Source organism: Platalea leucorodia, assembly GCF_965183815.1.
Source record: "Platalea leucorodia genome assembly, chromosome: 1".
Taxonomy (NCBI): Eukaryota; Metazoa; Chordata; class Aves; order Pelecaniformes; family Threskiornithidae; genus Platalea; species Platalea leucorodia.
This window is the reverse complement of record NC_138823.1, coordinates 163,945,792-163,961,515: the sequence shown is the minus strand read 5'-3', so window position 1 is coordinate 163,961,515 and position 15,724 is coordinate 163,945,792. Positions and strand designations below refer to the sequence as shown.

General features: G+C 40.3%; 1 protein-coding gene across 2 annotated transcripts in view; it reads left to right on the top strand.

Moving 5' to 3' along the window:
• The window catches only part of CRHR2 (corticotropin releasing hormone receptor 2), a gene marked incomplete at its 5' end in the record, with an annotated part of 167,879 nt that overhangs the window by 131,367 nt on the left and 20,788 nt on the right, over positions 1-15,724 (top strand). For both annotated transcript variants that reach the window (XM_082306484.1, XM_082306485.1), the window contains one exon: positions 1,260-1,332. In XM_082306484.1, coding sequence (XP_082162610.1) covers positions 1,260-1,332 — 73 coding nt within the window. The remainder of the gene's footprint in view (positions 1-1,259; positions 1,333-15,724) is intronic.

The window sequence follows — 15,724 nt, the reverse complement described above, 5'->3', positions numbered from 1 at the left end:
TGGTATCCTCAAAAGGGAAGAAAAGTCTCAGAGCCTTGAACTCCAAAATCTACTTCCTAAGGGATCTGGAGCTGCAATGACCTAAACCTTAAGGCATCATGATAGCAAAGTTGTCTCTGCTTGGTGGAACCAGGATCCAGACCATGTGGCTGTATCTGTAATATTAAATTAGCTGGACCTGGAATCGTTCCTGGGGCTGGAGTCCAAATAACATGGAGTAGTTCACATCCATGTTATTAAACCTTCTTGGCCTTCAAATCAGGGTAGCTGCAGTTTGTAGACTATTGGGAATGTCCTCTGGCTCATGCTAGCTCCAGATTTGTTCCCCAGGAATAGTTTCGGAGTTGGCTATTGTTTGGCTTGGGCCAAAACTGCATCAAGGAAAATGTAGTGGTGTAAATGATTGAGTCCAGACCTGAGCTCAGTTTCTGATTCATTTACTGACATAAATACAACTGATTTATTACTCTCAGTTAAGAGAATGAAGTGAACGTCAGTACGGGCTGCTGTGAAATCACGGGCTTAGTCTGTTGTGTAACACAGCAGGGAGAAAAACACTTGTAATTAATGGAAGTGAAAGTCAAGCCAGCGCTCAGTCACACGTGACACATCCAGGCTCTCTGCTAGTTCGAGGCCCTTCAGTTTACCTGTAGTTTCACTTAACCTGAGCTGATTTGTCTTTGGTGATGCTGGATCAGGTATTTGCTAGCTACAAATGATGTGTCTGTACTGTATGCTGGATTTGGTGGTCACCAGCTTGATTCAAGCCAATGGGATGAACTCCTTATTCATCCAGTACCTTATCAAGACAGCATTTCTATGCAACTTGAGACACATTTGGTGTAAGTAACAGCCCTTACTTTATGGAATTTAAGTGTCTCTGGGCACTGTAGTAGATAACAGATTTTTTTTCCTTATACAGGATATTTCTTTCATCCCTTTTTCAGACCCAGCAGGACACATCTTCTGCATCCTCCTTATAGCAGGTTCTCACATTTCATGTAAATATTTACATAAGCAATAGCCAAAAACATAGTGGGAACATGAAAGGTCTAATGGGAGGAGAAAACGGAGCTCAGATCTATGTCCAAACAAAAGGTGGCTTTGTAGCAGAAAACGCAATCACTTGCTGATTATGTGTATGATTAAACAACTCGGGGAATAAAGGAACATCTCTCTGTGGTGTCCTTGATATTACAATCTAAAAGAAGTGCATTCCCCTTTATAAATTATTTTCTTATTTGTTTTGTTTCTTACAGATGCTGGTTTGGAAAAGAGCCAGGGAAATACATCGACTACATATATCAAGGGCCAGTGATTCTTGTTCTTCTGGTAAGCATGCATGTGGGTGGAAGGACACTGCCATCTCTCATTCAGGGATAATTTGATAGGCATCTGTGATGTTCCACATCTACTTTTATGTAAAATAAGACAAAAACAGGTTCAAATGTCTTCAGCTGTTCTCTGAAGTTGCCACAGTAGCTAACACTGCAAGTCAGAATTGCAGTGATCTGGTTTTGGCTGTTTCCTTGACCTTAGGCCATTCTTTCCTCCTCCCTCTGTAATGCCATTTGCCTTCCTTTGTACAATGTTTTGGGATGTGGGAAGGAAAAATGTTCAAAAAGAGGAGGTAAATTACCATATCTGCTCATCCACTTGAGGCTCTTGAGAACTAGAGCAATTCCATCACGCACATTGATTGGAAAAATGTAGTAATCACGGTAAGGAATTGCATCTCCTTTTACAGTCATCTACATCTTCTACATCCCCATCACTGCTGTGTATTTGTTTGTTAGCTTTCCTGTTGTTAAGTTTCCTTTTCAGTGCCACCTACAGTTAACATGCTGTTCATCTGTTTACCCAACACTATCTCCTGTGCCAGCAAACAGTAGGCAGAGGAAGAAGGAAGCTCATTCATAAACCATGTTGAACCATCAAGAGAAGTGCAGTGATGCTTTCCCAGAAAATACTGGGTGTTGATGGAAAAGATCAATGCTATTAGAAAGGACAATGCTGAAAAACCTGATAACTACTCTTCCACTCCTTTGCAGTAAAAGCCACCTAGGAAGAAGGCAGATGTCCTAACAGAATTCGCAGGGCTCAGTGGGGTCCCCTCTCTTAGGGAACCAAGGCTCGGTGTAGCTGTCCCTTATGCCACTCGAACACCCATGGGGAAGGTGCAAATGCTCCAGAATAGGCAGCCACTACCAGCTTTTTCAAGGCTAAGAAGACTTGCGCTCTCACCTTGTCAGCGCTGTGCTTTCATGTAATTCAGCATGAAAAAAGCTTCTCTGTTGCCTAGGAAGCCAGCTGAATGTTTCCTAACCTGAAATCAGGAGAGTTAATTTCTGTGTTAATTGTTAAGATGCAGCAAACAGGTCATATTGTGCGTAGCTGAAAAGAGAAGAAACGTAGTAGGAGTCTTTTTATGTAAAAATTCTTTTCTTTATGTTCTAAGGAGAGAAATACAATTGGTGTGATACACAGAATATAGTTTTGTGTCACCAAGGGAGCCACCCCAAAAACACAAACAGCCTCACAGTAAATTGACTCACTGATATAAAGGCTAACTCACAAACAAATCCTATTTAGACAACACAAGGTAGCAGGTTTCCAATACTCAGAGTATTTAGTTTTCACATCATTGCCTAGAAGTCTCTGAATCTACCATAACCCCTTTAGTCAACAAGATCTGTAAAAATCCTTGGATAGCATCTCTAGCAGACACCATAGGTAGCTGAGTCATGAAAATAGCTGTGTTCTCCCCAGAACAGCACTTTTTGTTTAAAGGCCCCAAAGAGGCACAGAAAATGGAGGTAAAGTTAGAGGCTGCCTCTTTATATACAGGTCATTATATCTGCCTCTAATTTAGAGCAGCCTTGAGACCCCTCTAAACTGAGCCAATAACTATACTGCCCTGAACTGACATTGTGTATTGAACCTTTCTACATTGGCCTGCACTTGAGCTCTAATTAAACCATTAATGAGATAACAACAGTCATTGCTCTGTGGGGTGGAAAGCAGCTGATATAATTTAGAGGAGTAACATAAGGGCAAGCCCTTCCCTCCTTCTCCTTATGGTTGCTCCCATCAGAAAGCACTGCTGGGTGAGGAAAAGAGCTCTCTGGAAATGTAGTCTAAAAGGCAAATCTGTAAAAATCCTGTTACAATACACTCCTGATTGCTAAAACATGCCCCCCCCCCCCTTTTTTTTTAAAACTGACCGTTCAGTCTTGTGTTTATAATTAAAATACACAACTCCACAGTGTGTTAAAGCAACTTGACAGGCTCATTTTTTGATCCTTATGCAAATAAAAGGAAATCGTATATAATGACTCAAGCATCACTTATTATTATTGAAGTTACTGACCCTTTCAAGGATGCTGTGAGAAATGCTGGATTAAGAGCACTGAAGTTTGACGTCTGCCGTGTCCTCAGGGCAACACAGTCAAACATCACCCCCTCCTCGTACGTCAGTATGCCTCTGCCTTAACATAGATGGGGACTAAGTGCTGCTTTTCTCTTCCCTCCAGTGAACAATGATCACCAGAAATGGAAGACACAAAGATTTCAAAAATAGTACAACTTTGTGACCTCTTTAAGTCACAGCTAATGAGTTGGACTAATGAAGAATTAAAATGTTCAACTGAACATACAGGACAATTCTGTGTGAGAACTATCCCAGTGTACTGCTGGAAAGAGAGAGAGACATGAATGTTACTAGAAGAAATTAATGGTATTAATGTTATTTCCAAAACAGGGCTCACACTAAAACCTAAAAGTCTAAAATCTCCATCAAATTACAGTTCCTGTCCATATGCGAGCACTCAGACTGTGGCAGATAAAATTGTTTCCACCCACTTTAGTTAGTTAAAGGCCAATTGCCCAGTGTACAGCTCCGCTGAGTTTTGGTTACCTGTTAGACAAAAGTAGCATCATTATGTGTTCTAGAGGTATTGTTATACCAGCCAGGGGCAATACGATTTGAGTGCTCATATTAGTAAATATTCTTAGTTCCAGAGGGCTAAAACCTGCTTCTAAAGATGCTATGTCTCTTTAAAAGATAGGAAGATTTTATCTGTCAAAAATTATTTCCACTGGTTTTGATTTTTCATTTTCTTGCCTCTATGCATTGAACTGCTGCAGCGCAAGATAGCATAACACCAAGAAACAGGTCAGGCAGAAGTGCTGGGCTTCACTGGGAAAAGCAGATTGGCCAAAAATAAAGCCCTTTGATCATGGTAGCAGTCCTCCAGTCCATCCTTAAACAGTATTATTCTCTGTTATATCTCAGGGTACAAAAACTTTGAACAATGCAGTAGAGAGATTTTTATCATTGCTTTCCTACTTGTCTTTAGAAAAAACTTGAATATTGACTTGGGCTGAAAACAGGGAAACAATTTCAGAGGCAAGGGAAATTGGATATAAATGCTGATCCTGAATATTGGGCAAGAAACCTGTATTTTTATTGACAAAAAATGTGAGGGAGAAAATGTAGGTATTCATCCTTCTTTGTTTCATTCCTGAATGGATTTTGGCTTGAACATATCCCAGGAGAGATCTAACCATTCAGTACATTGGATGCTTTGAAATTCAGTTTCTGATAGCACTAGAAAAATACACTGTTAGGTATTTTCTCTTCAAATTAGTGGGTTTTTTAATTCTCATATCTTTCCTCAGAGTGGCATAAGCAAGTTTTAATCATACATCCCTCTCTGAAGGTAAAGAAGGGGCAAAGGATTGGAGATACATGCCAGGGAACTGAATTTCAGCCTGATTTTATTAAGAATACATTTCTTACGTGCAATTTTCAATCTAATCCCTGTCAAAGAACTGGTGAACCATGAAAACATAGCAAGATCAGAGGATGAACCTCAGAAAATAGACACCAGAGGCAGTTAACTGAGCTGCTTTTTTTCTCAGTAACTACTGTTGTGAACTGACCCCAGATATGAACTGCTCTGCAATATTTCTCAGAGCTAAAATTGTATTAAATTTTAATTTTTTCAAACAGACAGATCAAATATTTAGTTTTTTTCAAACCTAACATTCAGCTTTAATAGATTTTTTTCCCTTGTGCTTGACAACTGAACAGTTTTCCAACCTCTGCTTTTTGGGTCTCGTTGAAAATAATTCACCACAATCAATTAGCTGCTGGCATAAGTGGCTGTATGAGCTGATAGGAAGACCTGGAGTTCACTTCTGTCTCTACCTTCATCAGCTACTTACTTTTGAATAAGTTAGATTGCTGCTCTAGGTCTGTTTCCCCAGCTGTAAAGCAAGTTTAATGATACTTATCTTCCTTTGTAAAATGCTTTGAGATCCCTGGATGACAAGTGCTGTAGAAGAGTTAAGTGTCCTTAAGAAGATGGGCTCATCCTTATTGCAATGAGGAATTTTGCTGAGGAGATGGCTGACACGTGTACTGAAGTGGTCTTTATGATGTGCTAATCAGTAATGAGATAGCGTTTTTGTGGTGGCAAGATCAAAGCTTGCCCCAGTACACAAGGTGTGACCACTCAAATGGATTTTTATAGCAACATCTTGTTCTCTGTTTTATTGTCTTTTTCTTTCTCAGCAATTCCAAACATTTTTTATTTCCTTTCTTGAGTACCACTGGGAACTGAGATGAAGTCTTCAGGGAGCTAGCTAGTGTAATTCCAACATTTCTTTTGTGAATTAAAATACCCAGAGCTCATAACTCTTCATGTAAAGTTAAGATTGCTTTACTTTCCCATTGTGTTACCTTTATATCATGTGATTTCATGTGCCATGTTACTGCCTGGTCACTTAGTATTCAGTCGGTCTCTTCTCCCAAGTAACAAGCGATGGGAGGAGAGGAAACGGCCTCAAGCTGCGCCAGGGGAGGTTTAGGTTGGATATTAGGAAAAACTTCTTCACCGAAAGGGCTGTCAGGCCCTGGCACAGGCTGCCCAGGGAAGTGGTTGAGTCCCCATCCCTGGAGGTATTTAAAAGACAGGTAGAGGTGGTGCTCGAGGACATGGTTTAGTGGTGGGCTTGGCAGTGCTGGGTTACTGGTTGGACTCGATCTTAAGGGTCTTTTCCAACCTTGACGATTCTATGGTTCTATGATTCTATTGTGAGTCCTTATACAGGTTTTTGCAATCATCTTTTGGTTTTACTATCCTGAGTAGCTTAGTGTCATTAAAAATCTGTCAGCCTGCTTTTCATTCCCTTTTATAGATCACTAAGGTCTATGTAAAACAGCACAGATCTACAGATTTCTCTCCACTGAGGAAACAGACTATATATATGTATATTCCTACCCTTTCTTTCTTGTATTTTTATACATGATGCTCTTCGCTCCAAACCTATAACAGCCAACCTTCTATAGGAGCCTTTGGAGCAACAAATTTGAATTCCTTTCAGAAACCTGAGTAGACTATCAGCTGGATCTCCCTTGTCCATGCTGACTCTTTCAGAGGACTTCACAAACCATGTAAGTCTTCCCCTTTACACCTTACTTCTACAAATGCTCTTGTTCACGGTGCTTGCAGAGAATTTGTCCAGCTCCAGCTCACGTTCAGGTTATGGGATATAGCAATATCCTATACATAGTAATCACTGGCTGATGTCCTGGAAGACCACGTCATGGAGAAAGTTTCAGTAAACATCTGAGTTTGTTTAGTTTTTCAAAACCAAGACTGTGGAAAGATATGGTGTTTTTTATAAGTATGTCACAGAGGAGAGTGGAGGTACTTAAGCTTAAAAGTGTTACTGACAAAAAGGAAATTATCATAAATGACCATTAATATATTTAAGCTAAATTAACAAGACTTCTAGCATTCATAGACGTAGGCTTCATTAGCTAGAAGTAAAGGAATAGTAACAATTTATTTCATATTGCCCACTTGTGCAAAGGATGTTTCAATACAACTGTTTACAATAGCTATAGGACTTGACTCAATAATTCTTCCCATCCTGTGTCCTAGTTTATCAGTGTAATGAGACTGTACGCTGTTCACGCATTGCACTTTTTTTCTTGAAATGTGCTGCCCTATGCTTTTGCATGATTATCCTAACACCACATAGGTACTTACACTTCTGAAAAGCACAGCTGTCTTTCTGCCATCTTGTTACATACATCTTTTTCCAATATGTCTTTAAAAGTATTTCAGGTAGGGGAAATAGGTTTATTAAGCAACTTAACCAATATTTATGTAATCCATTCCTTTCTGGTGTCGTCCAATAAGATAAAATTTGTGGTGCATCTTAATCCTGATCTTCACTTCCTTGTGCTTGACTGTAATGCTCCACTCAAAATGTTGCGGTCCATGTTGCTAAAGTTCCTTTCTTTAGATCTTCTAAAAAAGTCATAAATGTTTGTTCCCTTGCCATTTTATATATAGAAGCATTGCACCTATGTATGTATTTATATGCATTTCATTTTAGTTTTCCCTGAAAAGCATCCCCTAGTTCCATGCAAACATCTTTCTTGCTGCTATAAGTGCATCTCTGAATATTTTCTCGGTTTCTGCTGACTCTCTTCACACTTCTGCTTCCACTTCTGCATTGTTCTGTTCAGAGACTGATAATTTTCTTTTATTATTATTGATATACCCTTTTCATTTTCCCTTCTCCTTCCTATCTGACTGGCTTATGTTTTTTCTCAACCACTGGATTGCTGATTAATTTAGTTTTCCTATTGATTTTTTAAATTTCCTTCTCTCTGCAGATTCCCAGTTCTTCCACTGCTAACAGGGTTGTAGTACATGACCTGCAAACTTGTGACATCCCTTAGTTTTTCTTACAAGACATTTATCATAGTTTTCATTGGTTTGCAAGCATGCTGTCATAGCTATACATAGGATAGAGATAATACGTTAATTTGACTACAGTCCATCCAGAATTTATCTCCAATTCTGCCATCGTTGCTATTACTGTCTTCCTGTTGTTTATATTTTGTAGCTGTGGAGTAGATAGTGTCAAACAAGGCATCCAATACCACGTACACTCCTATAATGTCTCTGTCTTTCTATAATTTCTAATTCTGTTTGTGAGATGTTCCACAGCCAATATGAAACTCATATGACCAGCAGCAGTTGCCCAGAAAACTTACTCAGAATACTTTCTGGATAGGAAATCACATTTCATCAGCAAGGTGCTGGATGGTTCCTCTTCGGAGGAAGACTCTCTCTTGAGTCTTGTTCTTGCTGTCAACACATGGCAACTTGAACCTGCCCAGCCTGGGGAACTGCCAGGTGGACTATTCACAGCAGTATGCCCATGTTTTAGGCTGTCATGTCATCTTGGTCATCTTGAATGTGCTGGTGTGATGAGTTGGTTGTCAAGGGGCTATCACTCCCTCCAGGCAAGAACTCTCCGTGTGCCATTGTTATTTTTGCAAGGATATGTGTTTGCTGGTGTTGCAACATTCAGTGTGTTCCTGGCTTGTCAGGTGAAATAGTTGGAGAGAAACCCTGTTGACCAGTACAGTAGTGAGAGGATCACAGATGGGGTTATAAGACTGGAAAAGAGGCTGTGGACATGCTCCTGCATGATGCAGGGCTCTAGTGAGGAAATGGTGTGATCCCAACTAGGACTGGAGTTGAGTTTGGACTTGGTTTTAGGTGACAGTGTGTGAAAAGGCAAGGGGGTGTGTGCTGATGTGTAACACAGACATGAGGTAAGGGAGATTCATTTACCACTCTCTCCCTTCCTCACCAAATCATGACTCCATCTCATACAATCTTCAGGATATGTATAGTCCTGCTCTGCTTGCCTGAAGAGTTGGTCTTTCACTGCTGCCCTAGGGAGTCTCTTCCACAGTTTCCCTGGTCATGACCATCCACCACATTATGCCTCGCTCTTCTTGATCGCATCTCATTATTCCTGATCAGATAGCGTTTTCCAGCACTTTGCTGTATGCCAAAAGGAGTCATTGTGGTGCCTGTGACCTTTGAAAGGGAAACTTTTGTGATAAAAGGCCCTGTCTGAGAATCATGTCAGGACAGTATGATAGAAAAATTAAAACGAGGCATTAATAAACTGGCAGACTATTCATTTGAGGTCAGAATGGCAGTATATAATGCTCCAGCTAAAATGACTGCTCTGATGCCAATTTGGGTTACTTAATTCTGGGGTGGATTTTACCACATTGCATAAAAATGCAAAGTCTAACTAGAATAATATTTACAATTCCTGGGAGTGAAGAGGAGCAAACATTCTAGGAAGCACAGAAGTAAAAGCTTTTCGTGAAGCATAAAATAGGAAGCCCAGCAGAAATGAGCAAAATAAATGCTAGTTGCCCATTAAACTCTCGAAAGAGAAGGAGAAGAACTTAATGACTTCCCATTTAAATTCCTGAACTTAAGGAAAACTGCAAAGAAGCCTTCACAGTCAGAGTTCCCTCTTTTGCACATCTTGGAATATTTTGGCTATTTCATCTCACTAAGGGAGATAAATTTCTTCTCAAATGGAGTTTGGTTTTTATGACAGAAAATTTTTATGACCAAAATCTTTCACTGAAAAGTTTCTTTTCGTTCAAAAGAGCTTCTGGGTTTGTATGTTCAGATTATAACTGATGAGTGCCAAAACAGGTGGTCCAAATGCTTTTTGGACCACTGGCTTATCACTCCATTTTGAGGCTCTGAATTTTCATTCCAATTTAGAAATGGAAGCTCTAAACCACCGAAGTCCTGGCAAGATATGAAAACTACTTCTTTCCCATCTGTAGTTGGAGAGTGTCTTATTCCAGCAGTAAGGGTATTCTTGGCACATCAAAAGTAAAAGTAAGAGAATAAGAAATAAGCTGTTTTATTCTGCCTCCAAGAACTTACCTTTGGATTCATTTTATCTATCAATAAATATCAAGGGAAAAATCCTTAGTTCTGTTTTCCATTATGAAGCAGAAAACACGTATAAACAGAAATGAATAAAAATATCAAATAAGATTAAAGATAAATAAAAAGCAGGCACTGCCTGTCATCATTACTTCTCTTAAACGTCCATTCACCAGTCTCCATTTATGGACCTGATGTGTGGGTTTTGTTAGAGCTGTCCAGTTCTGAAAGAAATTAATTTGTTGGCACAGAGCTCCAATAATAACAAGAAAGTCCTTGACAAATAATTGTGTACTTTGCTAGATACAGTCCAGAGGCTCTTTTCTAGGAAAACTCACTTTGCGGTAGTAAGATCTTTCTTCCTTTGAAACGCTACTATATATATATAAGGAATAAACACCAGAGGCTTCATCTTCTTTGCTTGTAAATCAGAATCAATCTGGTAGTCACTACAACTGTATGGATTCTCTCCAGCTTAAAAAATAGCTCCATTTTCCTTTCAAAGACTTCAGCTTTTGCAAGCTATGTGCAGCAGCCTGTTCCCTGTTTGATTCCCAGATTGCGTCTTCTGTCCTGAACAAACTCAAGCTATCATCTCTGTGAGCTGTGGTATCAGGCCCAATGTGGACAAATGGACAATAAAAAAACCATCTGATTATGCAGTGAAAATTTATCTTCAGATTAGATCTCTTTGAGTGCTACTAAAAGGTTCTGCTGAGCCAAATGTCTTTCTGAAATGAAGGAATGTTCTTTTAAAATAAATCATTAAAATTGAATACACTGAAATGTGTTTCAAGTAGGCAAAACCAGAAACAAGCGTTTTGATCTTACCACATTTGCATCTTTTGCCTTGGAATTTTTTGCTTGCTAGGCTCTCTCTTTGAGAGGTTATCCTATTCAAGTCTTAAAGATCTCCCAGAGAAACCTTAATGGAGACAAAAGGGAACCCTTGATAATGGTGCCTCAAAATATTTTTTGAGCTTTTATATAATATAATGTCACATATCCTCAGCAGATACAGCCACATTCATTCAGCTGAAGCTCAGGTGGGATGCCCCTGGACAATCTGAAGATCGCTGTATGATTTGTGTGGGCAACTGGTTCAAGTCCAAGCACTATTTATCAAAAAACACTCATTTAAAATAAGTCAAATGAACCACTGTTCAAAAGTGCCTGTTTCTCTCCGCTGAATATAAATAGAGCCTGGGATAACCAGCTGCCTAGAAGTAACCTAAAATGAAATTACACCCATCCGGCTCAGCTCCTTATGCTTTTACTCTTCTTACCCTCACTGTGTGATGGAATCGCTTTATAGGCAAGGCCAAGTCATTCTTTACTCTCTTAGGTAGCTAATCTAGAATGGGGAAGAATTACTTATTCTTTTTCCTGAAAAAGTCTGTGGGATGAAGCCAGTAACAGGAGCTTTGTGCATATCAAGCCAAAGGCTGCACTCATGTCCTGTCCTGGTGCAGCGAGAGCTGTGGAAAGTAGCTCTGTGAGAAAGTGGAAAACCAAGCCTTGAAAGAGCTGCATACATTATTCATAGTTTCTAAAGCCAGAAGGAGATGTGAATGATTTTTCTAACCTTACTTCATGCATAAAACAGGCCATAGGATTCTCCTGACTTAATGATCCTCTTTGCGTCCCAGCCATCATCTCTTGGGCTGATATATATGACTCATTTTTCCAGTATCTTCCAGCCAGCCCAGGATGCTCTACTTCCCCCTGTCCCATTTACCAACCCTTTTGAAAAAACAAGACTTTGGTTTGCAGGGAAAGACAGATCAAATTTTGATGTTATTTTTTTCCACCCTCCTTCTCTTGGAACGGGTTTCTCTTTGCTTTTCAGGCAAATTTATTTTCTTTTCAATGTTTCCTCCCTCCTCCTCATGAACTGCTGAAGTATAGTACTCACTGACACTGGACGTTGTAAAGATGAAACCAAGAGGAAATTGAGTTAATGGATTAGACCCATTCAGGGAGGAAAAGCTCATTGAGGCACAGAGATGAGTCTCTAATGCCTGTCTCAAAAAGTCCTCAGAGCTGCCTATTGCTGAAAGCTAGGACTCCTTACTTAGGCAGTGTCATGAGTATTTGTCCTCACACTCTTTCTTTACACATCGGGGTACGCGGAGTGATCAGATGACTGGGTGTCAGGACTGACATTTGTCCTTAGGTGACTATCAGGGCTTTGACAGGCATTTCAAATTGATTTATTAAATGTTAGCAAAGTGTAATTGTGTGAGTAAATGTCAGGTCTGGAGTTTGGACCAGTTTAAACTTGGGACCCTCCCTAAGAATCCAGAGGAGTTTGGATCCAGCTTTGCTATTTACAGAGCAGCCATTTATGAGGATCAGAACAGGAAATAAAGCTCCCAGGTCTGAATTTGTTCCTGCAGTTAGGTAAGGTGGAATTTTGGATCAGTGTTTCTGGAGCCTTGGGTGAGCAGTGGGACAGATTTTCTGCAAATAACAGTTATTACTGTAGCGCCAAAGTGCCAAATGGGCTAAGGCAGCCAACCATTAGCCAAAGAAGTCTTCTTCTGTTCCTTCCTGCTTTTCCAAAAATCATTGTGATTTTGTATTCACAGCTGTTCCACTGAGAAACATTAAGACTATCAAGATATGATTTATTTAATCTAACTCAGAGGAGAGATCTTTTTGCCTAAATATAGGTGCCTAGTACCTTTTCAGATGCTTTATCAGCCCCACATGGGTCTGGCAGAGAGGATACAGATCCTCTAGAAAGCCGATGCTGTTCTGAAGTAATAGTTTGAGGTCAGGCAAGGTACACCGTGGCACCAAAAATGGCTCTCAGTGGCTGTGTTTAGGCAACTAAATCCAGCCCTGTAATACAGCCCTACAATATATGCCCTCCCAACAGGTCTGTCTGTGCAAGTCACATAAAGAGGCACTTCAAAGTGGGGAGAGTCATCTCATACTGAAGTAAACATCTCACATGGACAGGAGGAACTATAATGTAAAAGTAGATATTTTTCTCCATCGGTTATTAAAGGAGCTGGTGGTAACTAGCTCAGGGGCAGATATCTAGCTTAGGGCTGTCTACAAGACTACTCAGTTTTATTGCGGGCGTGAGACCTAAAGCATCCTCTCCAGCGTTTGAAAGATTGCACAGCAAAGGAGAACTTTGGGAGGAAGATAGAAGGAAAACAGTATAACAATAAGATGGTTGCAAGACCATCCACCTTGTTGACAAGCACATGACTACAGACATTAATGGAAGAGGCAGGATGACAGTCACTCTGAAATGCAAACTTGAGATTACTGAGTACGTCCTCGGGTGGATTTTAGCATCTGGCTTCAGACCCACAGGCTTGAGCACTGCCCATGTGGCTAAGGATATGCAGCATATTCAATGCAAGAACTAGGAAGAAGACTCAGGGTGAGTGGCCAATGCCCCTGTCCTGGCCTCAGTGTTCCTCTCTCCTAGAAAATGTTATAGAAATAGTGTCCCTAGAAGGCTTTCCTCTGATGCTTGTTAAAAGTGACCACCAATGTATCTGCCTTCCTGTTGCTGCTGTAGACAGTTGTGGTCTTTTATCAGCCCGGTGTCGCATGTACCAGTGCCACTCATAGGCCTTAGCTATGCAAAAGTGCCTCAAATGGCACTGTGGTCTGTGCTTGGGTAGTTGAATTGTCTCCCTGACCGTGGTCTCCATTGGGATGCTCAGCTTTTGGTGGTACACAGCACGCAGTGAGCTTCAACTGAGACAAGCAGTATTAATGCTGCCAAGCCGATGAGCAAGCCAGCTGTCACCGGGGATCAGTGCAAACACATGAAAAATCTAGGTGTGAAGTATTAATACATCCTTTCTGTATGTCATCATTGTTTTCTTTCTGCAAACCCTGGATGGGGGAGCTTAGGGGAAAGAGTGGGAGAATGAAAAAATTCTTTATATAGAATAAGAGTATTTCTAGTGAAGTAACCCCCAAACTTTTCAGCTAGCAATTCTCCTTCTGGACTGATGAATCACACTTCTGCAATTTAATTTCAGAGGAGATCAAAATCCCTAATTTTTCTGATGCAGCCCATGGCAATTTGAATTTCCAGCTCCCTGCTGTCACATCAAAGTAGGACTCAGGAAACTTGAAATGCTTTCTCCAGTCCAGTTCATCATGTTAATCCCATGTGATTAGTCTTTTTGAACTTGCCCTTGCCTAAGAGTCTATAATTCCATCTGGCACCTTCCATTATGATTGCAAAAGCGTCAAGCTTTGGATTGGTGCCTTTTTTGCATCCTTGATAGAAGAAACCCAAACCTGGCTCTGAGCTGACGAAGAACCTCAAGATTTGGTAGCAGAATTTCGGAGGCAGAAGTTTTCTATGGGTGAAGGACACCCCTGCCCCTTCAGTAGACATTTTCTGGTATCGAGGAATGGTGCAATCACCAAAGTGAGGAGTTTAAGATTCAAGTCAAACCAGTGATATGAAGCAGTTTTTGTCTCTGATAAATAAAGTAAGAACCAGTTGACTTCAAGCTCTTAAATATGACAAAGACAATTCTAGCAAGAACAAGTATACAAACTGCGCTGTTTTATTCATTTCTTTTACTCCTTAAGGCCCTGCTCTGCTAAGAAATTAATTTCAAAAAATGTCACATGTTAACTCCTAGAGAAGCATTTTTCTGTCTCATATAATAAGTGTTTAATGTACATAATTCCCAGCGCTGCCAGCATCTATTCAGGTGCTTATTGCACCATTTGTTATAAACCATGTTACAGCAACCACAGGGAATGATATGATGGATGCCAAGATACTGTAATCATTGAAATATAGCACATTGCACAGAAAAAAAAAAATGTATTTTGAGAACACCTTTAAATTGGCAGCTGTGCTACAGTGTTCATAAATAGTAGGAAGTCAATCACAGAATTGTTCTGTTCATAGACTGCAAAATGCCAGGAGCCCTGGGACTCTCGAAATGCATGTGAGATAAATATCTTCTCACAAGCTTAAGTTGTGACCTCAGCAATCCTGAGATAACAATTCTGTACCTCTGACAGCGTACACCACCGACAGTTTTGAGACAGATGAGCATGTTGTAAGCTACCCTACTTTATGTGTTGAAAGCAACCCAAAACCTGCTGCTAGGTGCCAAATCCTTCTGCTGATCACAGTCTACAAATCAGAATCTTCTTTTCAGGTTTTTTTTTTTTTTCTTTTCCTGTTTACACTGAGAGGAAACTTATGTAAGAAACTGGCTAGCAGATGCTACAACAGTAATTAGAGCAAATCTCAATTCTCAGTGGTGACATTGTAACAGAAATAATAATTACCCAGCTCAGCAGATTAAAAAGGGAAGTGGTAAATCCATCATCTCACCTTGAAAGACAGTGCAAAAAAATAAGCATTTTTCAGGCATGATTCATCTGCTCTGTTTTAAATGTCTCTTGTGGAGTGCAATGGATAGTCTCCATTGAATACAAAGGGAGTCCAGTGTGACTAGCTCACATTCAGATCTCTGCAATGCAGTCTTGTGCTTTGGGTCTGGGGAGCCCTACCTAACCATTACAGCCTGCCGTGGAATGGGAGGAAGGTTTCAGACGGCTGCCGTATCAACACAGCACAGTGCTGCCAAATACTCTATGCGGGGAGCCTTGGATGAGCTGAGCTAGAGACATGCAAATAGCCAAACAAATGCCACCCTAGTTCCTTGTGGCACCCAGGAAAGGAGTAAAGCGGAGTAAAAATAAGTTCCTTGCTGGGACCATTCATTTTGTACTCCCTTTTCATTGTTGTTTTGAAAACTTTAATGGCTGTTGGATATTTGCTGTATAATCTGATATTTCTAGTAAACTTCTGAGTCTGTTGCAATCAATGGTAAAACCAAGAAGCTGTTTTCAATCAGATTGGAACTGCAAAATGTGCCTTTTAAGGTACATCACATCCTTTAAGCCAT